General features: G+C 47.3%; 1 protein-coding gene across 4 annotated transcripts in view; it reads left to right on the plus strand.

The window, feature by feature from the left end:
• The window catches only part of RANBP3 (RAN binding protein 3), a 413886-nt gene that overhangs the window by 226564 nt on the left and 172864 nt on the right, over positions 1-14458 (plus strand). For all 4 annotated transcript variants that reach the window (XM_033955562.1, XM_033955564.1, XM_033955563.1 and 1 more), the window contains one exon: positions 11856-11959. In XM_033955562.1, coding sequence (XP_033811453.1) covers positions 11856-11959 — 104 coding nt within the window. The remainder of the gene's footprint in view (positions 1-11855; positions 11960-14458) is intronic.

A 14458-nucleotide genomic window follows, 5' to 3' on the forward strand; every position in this document is an offset into this window, starting at 1 on the left:
TGGGGATCTGTCTGACCTCGGGGGTATCAAACCCTCCTCCCCACTTCCTCCACCTCCCCACATTTTTTTAGAGGAGCCTCAGCAGTAAGCCTTGCCCCCTAAATCAAGCAAGGCATATTGCTTAGAGAGCCTGTGAAGTCTTCTGTAAAAATAAAAAAGCCTGAGGTGCTGGTCTAAAGGGTTGTTTCCCTTTAATTTCACTGTATTTTTCATCTAACTGTCACTATTTCTAGCTAGGTTGCGTATGGAGCAATGAGCACTTCTCAAGGGAAAAAGTGCTCTGCTCCGGAGGTGCTCGCCCCAGAGGCACAGTTTGGATGTTCTGTCCCTCTGCGAGGCTTAGCTCGCTGCAGTCTTCGTTAGTGGCTCCAGACCTCTCATCTGGTTCAGGGGGTAAGTCTGGATCTACCTCAGTGGAGGGTGCTTCTCACGGATGCCAGTCTCCTCGGTTGGGGGGCTCAGTGGCTAGGTCACTCAGCTCAGGGCACCTGGTCCATAGAGGAGGCGTCCTGGTCGATTAATGTGTTGAAAACCAAAGCCATCTGTCTGGCGCTGTTTGCCTTCCGCTCCCTTTTAATGGGGAAGTCGGTCAGAGTTCTGTCAGACAATGCTACGGATGTGGCTTATGTCAATCGTCAGGGAGGCACCAAGAGCGTTCAGGTGGTGCGGAAGGCAGATTGGCTCATGCTTTGGGTGGAGTCACATATTCAGGACCTCACAGCCTCTCACATAGCTGGGGTGGAGAATGTTCAGGCGGACTTCCTCAGTCGTCACACCTTGGATCCCGGAGAGTGGTGTCTCAGCCCCGTGGCCTTTCAGTTGATAGTGCAGGCTTGGGGTCAGCCCCTGATGGACCTGATGGCCACGAGTGGCAACACCAAAGTGCCCCACTTCTTCAGTCTCATGGACGGTCTGGCCGAGGGTCTGGATGCTCTGGTTCAACCATGGCCAGTGGAGGGGCTGTTATACGTGTTTCCTCTGGCCATTAGTGGGCAGAGTTCTTCTCCGCATTGTTTGCCATCCAGGTCTGGTGGTTCTGGTGGCTCCGGATTGGCCTCGACGTTCGTGGTAGGTGGATCTGGTGAGGCATCTGGTGCCAGATCCTCTTCCTCTGCCTCTCTTGGACGACCTTCTGACGCAGGGTCCCATTCCCATGTTCAATCCAACTCTCTTTTGTCTTACAGCTTGGCTCTTGAAAGGGGTCGCCTAGGTAAGAAGAGGTATTCAGATAAGATGATCTCTACTCTCTTGGGGACCCGGAGGCTTTCTACCTCATGGGCTTATGTGCGGGTTTGGCATCTCTTTGAAGTGTGGTGCCAGGCGCGGGGAGTGGTCTCTTTTTGCGCTTCCCTGCCTACCATCCTAGAGTTCTTGCTGGATGGCCTGGTAGGGGACTGGCTTGGTCTTCTCTCCGGGTTCAGCTTGTGGCCTTATTGGCCTTTCACGCTTTAGTGGAAGGTCAGTGTTTGACAGCCATTCCTGATGTGATTCATTTTTTGCGGGCGGCCAAGTTGATCAGGTCTCCCGTGCGGCCCTCTGTTCCATCATGGGATCTGAATCTGGTTCTGTATGTTCTGGTGCGCCTGCCTTTTGAACCGTTGGGCGTCTGCTCTTTGAAGGACCTTACTCTGAAGACGGTCTTCTTGGTGGCCATTATTTCAGCTAGACGTGTTTCTGAGCTGCAGGCTTTCTCTTGTAGGGCTTTCTTCTTGGAGTTTTCTAAGGAACGGGTTGTCTTGAGGCCTGTTCCTTCCTTTCTGCCAAAAGTAGTTTCTCTTTTTCATGTCGATCAATATGTAGTCCTCCCGGTGTTAGGCAGTCGGGAAAAGACAGCTGCGCAAGTTGGATGTCGGTGGGGTCCTTCGCTCTTACGTATAGTGGACCCAGGAGATTAGGAAATCAGATCATCTCTTTGTCCTTCTGGCGGGTCCTCTTAGGGGGGCTGATGCTTCTACGGCTACTATTGCGCGCTGGATCAAGGAGACTATTGCTTCCGCTTATCTTCTGAGGCAGAAGCCTGTTCCGGAATTTCTCAAGGCTCATTCCACGCGGGGTAAGACAGATTCTTGGGCTGAGACTTCACTTGTGCCTCCAGTGGACATTTGTAAGGCTGCAATTTGGTCTTCCTTGCAATCATTTGTCAGACACTACAGGGTAAATAATCAGGCGCGTCGGGACGCGGTGTTCGGTGAGCGTGTTCTGGTTTCGTCCCTTCGGGGGTCCCGCCTGTGATGAGTACTGCTTTGGTACATCCCATTCGTAAAGATTAACCTCTACTGGTCTGGAGAGTGCTAAAGAAGGAGAAATTAGGTTCTTATCTGCTAATTTACTTTCTTTTAGCTTCTCCAGACCAGTAGAGGTCCCCACCCTGTCTGTTGTTGTGTTGCTGGGGGCTGTTGTGCGGGCAGTTTTTTTTTTTTTCTTGGAGTTCTAGTATTTTTCTGGGGCCGGAGAGAATTAAAGAACAGCGGCTGTGGCTCGGCTGGCGAGCTGTGGGGACATTTTCCTTCTGGTTTCTCTCATCTGCATTTTCCAACAGCATTTGGGTATGTTAGTTATTACTCCTGTTCGGAGTATTGTTTATTTCTGTTTCCAGTTATTTGTTCTGCTTGGCTATTCGGCAGACTTATAGGAATAGGGAAAGGTATCTATTATGTACTATTCCACAGTTTTGTTTTCAGTCTCCACCTGCTGGTCATGATTGGATATATACCCACTCGTAAAGATTAACCTCTACTGGTCTGGAGAAACTAAAAGAAAGTAAATTAGCAGGTAAGAGCCTAATTTCTCATTCTTTCACTTTCCACCTCCTTTGCTTAATTAGAATTTTCAGAAGGTGGTGTAAATTTTTGTCAGCATTAGAGGACTGGCAAAGCTTTCTACTGTGGAGGGATACTTATAAACTGGTTAGCATGGTCATGCCCCATGTGGCATGGCAGTGAGAGGGGAGGAGGTTCCTTTGGAATTGAAATTCTGGATATAAATCCACACTTTTAACAGAGTTATATAAAAAAAAGTAAGTTACTAGTTTTGTCACACACACGCCACTAGTTAATTACTGCATCCTGTTATGTATAACTAGTTTATAGTTTTTACTGCAGACTTTGGCAAGATTCTGCCACTTATATTCTGCTACTTGGGTTTTGAATGCTTGCATCTCTTTAGTAAAGAGATGCAAGCATTCAAAACCCAAGTAGACCTTTTTTTTTTTGTTTTTTTTTTGCAATAGCATTCAAATAAAGGATTTCTAATCATTCTTTCACCCAGGGTACAGCAAAACCCCAACTTTTCACACTGGGAAAATCTGAATGAAGATGTGTATGTTTAAAAAGAGCCTTAATATATAAATACAAATTATCTGCCCTTGTGACTAGTTGATGATCCTTACAAATACTGTGTTTCCCCGAAAATAAGACAGGGTCTTGTATTAATTTTTGCTCCAAAAGATGTGTTAGGGCTTATTTTTAGAAGATGTCTTATTTTTCTATGAACAAAAATCTACATTTATTTTTGAACAAAAGGTGCTGTAGTAGTTGACTGAGAGCAAGTTGTGTCAGGAGGTATGATATGCTGCAGAGGCAGCAGATTGAAGTGGAGCTGCACTGGCAGTGGTCTTTAGGACCTTGGGGTAGCCACCAGGAGCCCCAGTTTCTGGCCGTGCAGTTGCTGCAGCTACTGTAATTGCTTGTCCCGCTCCCTGTCGACAGTGGAGACAACATCTGGGACAGAGGTGCAGGTTGGAGGGACGTTCAACAGCCACAGGGAATCTTCCGTGCGGCTGCTGCAGCTACTGTAATTACTTGTCCCGCGTTCTGTCAGCAGCGGAGACAACATCTGGGACACAGGCACAGGTTGGAGGAACATTCAGCAGCTGCAGGAAGGCTTCCAGCCAGGGTATGAGACACTGCTGTCAGTATGGTGGGCGGAAGCCGATTCACGCTGCTGCGTAACTAGGGCTTAATTTTTGGAGTAGGCCTTATATTGTGAGCAGCCAGAAAAATCATGCTAGGGCTTATTTTCAGGGTAGGTCTTATTTTCAGTGAAACATGGTATTCTGTATCGCTTGGTAGACTGGTATTGTCCTTACGAATGGGTAATATACCTCACTGCTACCAGCAGGTGGAGACTGAGATCAAACTTGTATATCAGTATAGGATCCCATCTTGCTACTCCAATTTTTCTCAGTCTCCGGTAGCAGGTGGTAAGGCTTTTCAGCTCCTCTCTTAGCACTGTTGGAACTTTTTGTGTCGGATAGAACTTGGGCGGGTTCTGTTTGGGGATTCGTCCGACCTCAGGGGTGTAAATCTGGCGGGTCTCGTCCTTGGTCCCTCCTCCACCTCCCCATATTTTTGTAGAGGGCCTCAGAAGTTGGCCTAGCCCCCTGGTTGACCAGCCCTCCATCTTTGAGAGCTGTGGAGTCTGTTCTGACTAAGTAAAAAGAAATAACAAAAAAATCCTGAGGTGTGCCGGTCTAAAGGGTTAATTTCACTTGAAAACTGCCTTTATTCTGTGTTTTTTCTCAACTGACCGGCACTTTCTTTACAGCTAGGGTGTTTTTCAGCACAATGAGCTCTTTTAAAGGGAAAAAGTAGTCCTTGTGCTCCAGGCGTGAGGTACTCGTGGCCGGTCTATGCAAGCGTTGTGCAGGCCGGTGCAGTGGGGAAGCCTCATCGGCCGCGGATGCCAGGGCACCCACCGCATGTGCTTCGCAGTTAGGCTTCGGATCGTGGCAAAGTCCGGGCTTCCCCCGATTCCCATGCGGGGGGTTCCTCAGCCGCCGACGGTCAGGTATAAAAGGATTCCCTTACCACCGGTTTGGCTGGGGATTCCCTTTTCGCGTCGGTCATTTCCTCGGCCTCAGCGTCAGGAAAGTCCCAGACTTTTCAGACACGTCAGGCCGCAGGAACTCCGATTTTGGCGGTTTCAGGTCCAATTTCGGCGGGAACCTCCTCATTCATTTCAGTTACCTCAGGAGACCTTCCCCCTGTTCTGGAAATACAGGAGCAAGATATGTCAGGGTCCCCTGCTGGGGCAGGGAGTCCCTTGGGGCCGCAGGGGTTTTTTCCCCCTGAATTTATGTTAGCACTTTGTAAAGCTTATGTGCTGGCGGCAGGAGGTTCCGTGCCCACTCCGGGGGTCTCGGGGAGGGGGGGGGGGTGTTACCCTCAACGTCTTTCCCGTTGCGGCCTCACACAGCAGCGGTTTTGCCCCCCTCTACTCCTCTCATCCAAATGCCCGAGGGCCTCTTGGGATGAGGATTTTTTCCCAGAGGAGCACAAAGTGATTGATGAGGACCTGGATCTTTGGAGAGAATTCCAGGATACTCTTGGGGGCCGGATTTCGCTGGCGAGGGGTTTGAGCATCCCTCAGCCGGCGAAGATGTGTCTGTGGTGCACATTTTTGAACGGGAGGAGCTCCATGAGTTAATCCTTCAGGTCTCCTTGGTTTTGCACATTGAGGACCCTGCATTGGAGCCCCCACATACGGTGGACCCCTTTCTTATGGGGATTCACTGTGCTTCCCGCTCTTTTCCTATGCATCAGGATATTTGGGACATCATGCTTGCACAGTGGCAGGTGCCGGAAGCCCCTTTTTGCTTTGCATGCTCCATGGCCCGCCTGTATCCCATTCTGAAAGGGGATAGGGATACTCTGAAGTTGCCTGTAGTGGATGCGGTGGTCTCGGCCATCTCTAAGCAGCATACTGTGCCTGTTGAAGGCGGTGTGGCCATGGAGGACCTGGAGGAGCGTATGTTGGAGTCTCTCCTTAAACAGAGTTTTTGATGTGACAGCTCTGTCGGTCCGAGCGGCTATGTGTGGCGGGCTGGTGGCTCAGGTGTATTTTCGTTGGGCCCAGTATGTACTTGATGATAAATCTGAGAATTAGGACTTGCTAAGGCAAGAAGTTGCAAAAATTGAATTGGGTGCTTCTTATCTCTCAGATGCCATGTATGATCTCTTGCGAGCGTCTGCCAAGTCTCTGGCCTTAGGAGTGGCAGCACGCCGTACTTTGTGGCTTTCAGCTTGGTTAGCAGATTCGGTGCTCAAAGTTAAATTGACGAAGTTTCCTTTTAAAGGATCTTTCTTGTTTGGTGAGGACCTGGACAAGTTGGTTCAGACTCTCACTGATTCTGAAGTGCCTCGTTTGCCTGAGGATAGGCCTAGGCCGCTGGCTCGAGGCGGTGCTGCTCGTGGGTGTGATTTCTGCCGTTTCCGCTCCGGTCAAGGGGCTGTTTCTTTTCAGTCTCCTGGGCTCTCAAGAGGCAGGTTCTTCCAGTGCATGCAGTCCTTTCATGGGGCCCGCCGGGGTGCAGATAGCGCCCCCTGCCACCTGTCCTGCACAATGACTCCATGCCGGCGCCCATCTTGGTTCTGGTCAGTGCCCGGTTGAGAGACTTTTAGCCACAGTGAGCAGACATCATGTCCGATCAGTGGGTTCTGGAAGTGATCCGGGACGGCTATGCTCTGGAGTTTGCCCGGTCCTTGCCAGACCGTTTTCTTGCTTCTCCCTTGCAGGTGGCGTGGAAGCAGCAGGCCTTTCGCCAGACCCTTCAGAGATTGTTGGATCTTCACGCGGTGGTTCCAGTTCCCCTGCTGGAGTGGGGCACAGGTTGGTACTCGATTTACTTTATGGTACCAAAGAAAGAAGGGACCTTTCGACCCATCCTGGATTTGAAGGGGATCAATAGGGCTCTTCACATGCCTTCCTTCCGCATGGAAACTCTGCGGTCTGTGATTCTAGCGGTTCAGCCGGGGGAATTTCTGACCTCTGTAGATCTGCCCGAGGCATTCCTATTTGGCCTCCCATCATCGCTTCCTGCGCTTTGCGATCTTGGGGCAACACTATCAGTTCTATTTGGTCTGGCCACAGCTCCGCGGATGTTCACCAAGGTGATGGTGGTTGTTGTGGCGGCGTTGCGCAAGGAGGGCATTCTTGTTCATCCTTCTCTGGACGACTGGTTGATTCGAGCCAAGTCATTCCAGGAGAGCACTTGGGACACTGCTCGGGTGGTGGAGTTTCTGCAGTCGCTGGGATGGGTAGTCAATCTTGAAAAGAGGCAGTTGTCTCCATCTCAGTGCCTGGAATATCTTGGGGTCCTGTTCGACACCTCCTTGGGGAAGGTCTTCCTTCCGGAGGCCCAGGTAAGCAAATTGCACTCTCAAATTCGCATACTTATGGCGTCCCGGGGTCCTCGAGTGCAGGATTTCCTCCAAGTCTTGGGGGTCAATGGCGGCCTCCCTCAATGTAGTGAGGTGGTCATTGGCCCACATGCATACTCTTCAGTATGCTCTTCTTCGAAGGTGGCCGCCTCAGAGGCACATTCTGGATCAACCTGTTCCATTTCCGGGCTTAGCTTGGGGCAGTCTTTGCTGGTGGCTTCAGACCCCCCATCTTGTACAAGGGGCGAGTCTAGATCAGCCGCAGTGGATGGTTCTGCTCATGGATGCCACTCTTCTCAATTGGGGGGCTCAGTGTCTAGATCACTCATTTCAGGGCATCTGTTCCACGGAGGAGGCTTCTTGGTCGATCAGTGTTTTGGAGATCAGAGCCATCCATCTGGCGTTGCTAGCCTTCCAGTCCTTTCTGATGGGCAAGTCAGTCAGGATTCTGTCAGACAGTGCCACGGCATTGGCCTATGTCAATCATCAGGGGGGCACCAGGAGCACGTTGGTGATGCAGGAGGCAACTCTGCTCATGGTCTGGATGGAGTCATACTTTAAGAGATCTCAGCATCCCACATAGCTTGAGTGGAGAATGTTCAGGGGGACTTCCTAAGTCGTCACGTGCTAGATCCTGGAGAGTGGTGTCTAAGGCCCGTGTCCTTTCAGTTGATAATGCAGTCTTGGGGTCAGCCCCTCATGGAACTGATGGCCACAAGTGTCAATGCCAACACACCCAGCTTCTTCAGTTATCGCAGAGACGGTCAGGCCGAGGGCCTGGATGCTCTGGTTCAACCATGGCCAATGAAAGGGCTGTTGTATGTGTTCCCTTTGTGGTCATTAGTGGGCAGAGTTCTCCGCATAATTCGCCATCTGGGCCTCGTGGTTCCGGATTGGCCTCGACGACCATGGTACACAGATCTGGTGAGGCATCTGGTGGCGGATCCTCTTCCTCTGCCTCTCTTGGACGACCTTCTAATTCAGGGTCCCATTCCAATGTTCGATCCGGGTCCCTTTTGTCTTATGGCTTGGATCTTGAAAGGGGTCGCCTAGGTAAAAAGGTGTATTCAGATAAAGTGATTTCAATGCTCTTTGGGTTAAGGAGGCTTTCCACCTCACGGGCTTTTGTGAGGGTTTGGTGTCTATTTGAGGAGTAGTGTGATGCATGTGGAGTGGTCTCTTTTTGCGCTTCACTGCCTAACATCTTAGAGTTCTTGCAGGATGACCTAGATAGGGGACTGGATTAGTCTTCTCTCCGGATTCAGCTTGTGGCCTTGTCAGCCTTTCGAGGGTTCTTGAAAGGTCAGCATTTGACTGCCATTCCTGATGTGATTCGCTTCTTGCAGGCGACCAAGTTACTCAGGCCTCCCTTACGACCCTCTGGTTCTATCCATTCTGGTGCGCCCTCCTTTTAAACTGTTAGGCGACTGCTCTTTGAAGGACCTTACTCTTAAGGCGGTCTTCTTGGTGGCCATTACTTCAGCTAGACGTGTTTTTGAGCTGCAGGCTTTCTCTTGTAGAGCTCCCTTCTTGGAGTTTTCTAGGGAGCGGGTTGTCTTGAGGCCTGTTCTTTCTTTTCTGCCAAAAGTGGTTTCTCTTTTTCATGTCAATCAATCTATAGTCCTCCTGGTGTTGAGTTGTCGGGAGGGCTCTTCTGAGCAGAGACAGCTGTGCAAGTTGGATGTCAGTCAGGTCCTTCGCTCTTATGTGCAGAGGATCCAGAAGATCAGGAAGTCAGATCATCTCTTTGCCCTTCTAGCAGGTCCTCGGAAGGGGGATGGTGCTTCTAAGGCTACTATTGTGCACTGAATCAAGGAGACTATTGCTTCCGCTTATCTTCTGAAGAAGAAGCCTGTTCCAGACTTTCTCAAGGCTCATTCCACGCGGGGTCAGGCAGCTTCTTGGGCTGAGTTTTCTCTAGTGCCTCCAGTGGATATTTGCAAGGCTGCAGTTTGGTCTTCTCTGCATTCCTTTGTCAGACACTACAGTGTGGATGTTCACGCGCGTCGAGACGCTGTATTCGGTGAATGTGTTCTGGTGTCAACCCTTCTGGGGTCCCACCCTTGATGGGTACTGCTTTGGTACGTCCCATTCGTAAGGACTATGCCAGTCTTCCAAGTGATACCGAATGAGAAATTAGGTTCTTACCTACTAATTTTCTTTCTGTTAGCTTGTGGACTGGTATAGTCCCCCACCCTGTCTGTCTTTGTGCGGTGTTTGCTAGTTTTTACTCGCATGCAGATTTTGAATTTTTCTGCGGTTCTAGTATCTTTCTAGGGCTGGAGAGAATTAAGAACAGCGGCGATGGCTCAGCTAGCTTAGCTGGTGAGCTGTGGAGATGTTTTACTTCCAGGATCAAGTTCTATACATGTAAACAGTTGTTTAAAGATGTTTGGAGTGTCATTTACTGTTTTTCAGTTAAGAAATTTCCTTGGCTCTGCTTGGCTATTTGGCAAACTGGAGTAGCAAGAGGGGATCCTATACTGATATAAAAGTTAGATCTCAGTCTCCACCTGCTGGTAGCAGTGAGGCATATTACCCATTCGTAAGGACTATACCAGTCTACAAGCTAACAGAAATATAATTACCAGGTAAGAACCTAATTTCTCCTTTAATTGCCTTTATCACTACCCCCCAACCCCTCACTCTGGCAGTGGTACCTATCTCCTCTCTGTTTAGTTCCTATCTGTTTTCCCTTATGCTTTCCCCCTCCTCTGTTTTGTCTCTTACTTGTGTTCTCATATGACCTTTTTCTTCTGCATTTCCTTGTAAGCTACCCTTCCTCTGTACTGCTCTTCTTTCTTTTTGTGTCCTCATTCTATCTTTCCTCCTTTCTCTCATTCGTCTTTGGATCATCATCCTGTATTCCTCTCTGCCCCTCTGTTCTTTTGTAGTATGTTTTGATTTCAGAAGACATCTTGTGACCATTGTTAACGATGGCTTGTTTTAGTTAGTAGTTCACAGCATTCACAGCATATGCTGGGCATGCTACCACTAACAGATTTTTGCATGTAATTGTCTTCAATTACTAATTATCACAAACAAAAAACCATTTTGTTTAGCAAGTCTTGTTATATACTCGAATATAAACTGGGATTTTGGGGCCAAAAAATTGGCCCCAAAATGGGTGTCCCGGTTTATATTCGGGTCAATGCCCCCTCCCAGAATTTTTTAAGGCCAGCGCCACCAGGCTCTGCCCCCTTCTCCTCCTGCCCTATCATACCTCTGACGATCCCTGGTGGAGGTGCAGCGGGTCCTCTGCCGATCGCTGGTGGAGGTGCAGCGGGCAGGAGCAAGCTTTCCAAATCCTGCCCCGCTGCTAACTGGCTGTGCGATCCAATTTCTTCATCTGAGCTGCACGAGCAGCAGATCAATTTGGTGCTGCTTCTCGGTGCTGAGCGGCTTCCTTACTGGCTCCCGTGAGAATTCGTAGAAGCCAGTAAGAAAGCCGCTCAGCGCCGAGAAGCAGCGCCAAATCACGCTGCTGCTTGTGCAGCTCAGATGAAGAAATTGGATCGAAAAGCCGGTTAAGAGTGTGGCAGGATTTGGAAAGCTTGCTCCTGCCCGCTGCACCTCCACCAGTGACCGGCAGAGGACCTGCTGCACCTCCACCAGGGATTGGCAGAGGTATGAAGATAGGGCAGGGATGGGGGACAGAGGGCAGAGCCTGGGAAGGGAGAGTGTAGAGTCTGGCAGGGGAAGGAAGGAAGGGTGCTGGGTGCAGAGCCTGACTGGGGAGGATGTAAGGGTGCTGAGCGCAGAGCCTGACGGGAGGGATGGAAGGATGGGGGCTGGGTGCAGGGCTTGGCAGGGAGGGGGCTGGGTGCAGAGCCTGACAGGGGAGGGGAGGAAGGAAAGGTGCTGGGTGCATTGCCTGACAGGGGAGAAATGGAAGGATGGGGGCTGGATGCAGAGCTTGGCAGGGAGGGGGCTGGGTGCAGAGCCTGACAGGGCAGGACACTTGAATATTAAGCTGTCCGACTTATATTCGAGTCAACCATTTTTCCTCCTTTTGCGGGGTGGGGGTCTCGACTTATATTCGGATCGACTTATATTCGAATATATGCCGATTGTTGCCAAATCTCAGAATTCAATAAAACAACCTTTTGTTTTATTGAATTGAAATTTCTTTTGTTGTTTTGTTTTGCTTTTTTGTTTAAAGCAGTTTACATCCCATTACTACAGAAACAAAGGTCAATACACTTTTATCCCAGGTCCAATTTGAAGTTATCGCCTCTGATTATTCCAGATGCAGATTAAGTTGGTGCCAGAAAAACTTTCAAAAGCAAAAGCACCTGTTTGTCATAAAATGAATCTGTTTGAGAAATCTGTTCTTGAAAGAATGGATCCACGAAAATATGTGCCCATATGAAGAGGTGGTCAAAATAGTTATCTGTAGAAAGGTACTCTGAGTTATTAATAAATTTTTAGCATAGTAATGTAAGCCAGTTACTCTTGTATCCATATTGCATCTACAATGCCAGCTGTAAGGTTAATTATATTTTTTTTAGAAGGGGTAGTTTCTCATACCATTTTGAGCATATGGGTCATTCTTTGTTTTCTCTTTTCCCTTCTCATCCTTTTCAAGGCTACAGGCCTTCCTCTCCCTTCGGACTGCTTCTACCTCAACCTTCTGCTGGCGGTTCTCCCTTTTTCTCATCTTTACATAATATTTGAAATCTGTATTATTTTCAGCTAGGAGATGAAAATGCTGGAAGATCTGGTGCACAGAATGCTGGATCACCTACCACAGACACACCATCTGCAACAAACTACTTTCTGCAGTACATCAGTTCCAGGTGAAACTTGCTGGTTTAATTTACATGTTCTGAAGAGTCTGCACCAGTCCTGGCCTGATGGGACAGGATTCTGGGGCCCTTCATATTGAGGCAGACAGAGACTAGGTGTGGCAGGAGACATACCTTACTCTAGCACATCTTGGTTTCTCCTCTAGAGGTAAAGGATGAAAGTTTCCATGGCTTGCAATAGTGGATAGTTGCAGAGTTTTCTTTAGGTTGGAGCTGAAATAACTTTGCTCAAAGGCAGGAAGATTTAAGAATTTCAGAGAGTGCTTTTTAGATTTGATGGATGATGAAATTAAAACATAGCTGATTTTTATGGCCAAAATTATTATATTTGTGTATATTATGGGTTAAAATATAGTGCCGTTTTTAAACCAAACATTTGCCTTCAAGTTGAGAATCTGTGTTAGCCATCTACAAATCAAATTTTAAAAAAAATATATCCGTACTTTGAATGTACTATTTTTGAAATCCTTTTAAGTATCAGTCTTGAAACTAAACAGCTTTTCTGAGAGAGCTATGCTGGTGTGAGTTACTTGATAAATACTACCCAACTGTTAATGTAGAATTTAGTCGCTTAAATGTATACCGCTAACTATTTTCTGTATTCTTCTTAAATCTCTATTCATGTGAAGCTATACAATGCCCGCTCACATACTGTGGCATCATATGCACTGCTAAGAGACTATTTCTGTAAATCCTATTCCAGACATTAACTTAAATATATAAGTTTATGTATACACATTTTTATTTTTCTTATTTTCTTTTGTGTGGACCTTCAGATACTAACTTGATCATAGATAGTGCCCAGCTACCTCTTGTCTTCGTCAGTCCACTTTATTGTTTATTTCAATCAGAACTCTAAAATACCCATCCAATATGCACCCAATATGGAATTGAATGACTGCTCCCTCAATCGTTCCCCTCGACCCTGAAGAAAAATTCTGTTTGAAACATGCATGTCGGGAGAGGTGGCATTGATGAATTTTGAGAGCTAACCTCGAAGCTAAGTAGCTAATTAAATATGAAAAAACATATAAATAAATTGAATAGAAATGAAGAATAAGAAAATAAATAGGAAGTTTACAAAGGAATATTAGTAACACTAGCTTGAATTATTGAAACTTAAAATGGATTTTAGAGTTCTGATTGAAATAAACAATAAAGTGGACTGACGAAGACAAGAGATAGCTGGGCACTATCTATGGTCCAGTTAGTAACTGAAGGTCCATACAAAAGAAAATAAGAAATAAAAAGAAAAATATGTATACATAAACTTATATATTTAAGTTAATGTCTGGAATAGGATTTACAGAAATAGTTTCTTAGCAGTGCATATGATGCCGCAGTATGTGAGAAGGCATTGTATAGCTTCATATGAATAGAGATTTGAGAAGACTACAGAAAATAGTTAGTGGTATACATTTAGGTGTGAGTTACTTGACATGCTATGTATACTAGTCCATATGATTATGACCTCATACCTAGTATGTAGTTTGGTTAAATATGTACCTTGTTGTCTTGCAATCTTGCCAGCTTGGCTGCTTTACAGAAAATGACATTTCAGATACCTTAAATAAAATTTAAAAAAGATGAGGTCAAAAGTGAGTCTTTGTGTGTGTGTTAGAGCAGGGTTTCTCAACCTGTGGTACGGGTACCCTAGGGGGGTACATGGACCACCTGTTGGGGGTACACGGGCTGCCTGCCGCCGCTGCTCGCTGCCCACCTGCTCCATTTAATTTCCCCCCTGCTGCTGCCACAACTCTAAAAGGGCCAGTCGCATGCGGCGATTGCATGCCACCGGCCCATAAGCCTTCCCCCCAACATAAATTCTGACGTCAGAGAGAAGGTCCAAGCCAGCCAAGCAGTGATTGGCCCTTTAAGAGTTGTGGCAGCAGTGGGGGGTAATTAAATGGAGCAGAAGGCGGGTTGTCTTGTGGGCAGGCAGGCTTCGGCACGGCTTCGAGGGAGGGAGGAAGGGGGCACTAACTTAGGACATAGGAAAGAGGGAGGGAGGGAATAGAAAGGGACAATTGTTGGGCCTGAGTGCAGAAAGAAAGAAAGAAATATTGGATGCACAGTCAGAAGAAGTGCAACCAGAGACACCAGACAACAAAGGTAGGAAAAATGATTTTATTTTCAATTTAGTGATCAAAATGTGTCCGTTTTGAGAATTTATATCTGCTCTCTATATTTTGCACTATATTTGTCTATTTTTCTATAGTTGTTACTGAGGTGACATTGCATATTTTAAAGTCATCTGCCTTGACATCTTCGGAAAAAACCTGAAAATAAATAATTAACATTTTCTCTGCGTACAGTGTGCTTTGTGTTTTTTTTTTTTTCATTTTGTGGTTACCATTATGCATTAATAAGATTATTTATATTGTGTATATATGAAAAATGGATGGAAGAAATTGCATTACAATTAGTATTATTACTATGGGGGTGGAGTCAGGAGCAGAGTTTGGGTGGGTTTGGTGAGGAGTTTGGCCA

The sequence above is a fragment of the Geotrypetes seraphini genome, chromosome 8 (assembly GCF_902459505.1).
Source record: "Geotrypetes seraphini chromosome 8, aGeoSer1.1, whole genome shotgun sequence".
Classification (NCBI taxonomy): Eukaryota; Metazoa; Chordata; class Amphibia; order Gymnophiona; family Dermophiidae; genus Geotrypetes; species Geotrypetes seraphini.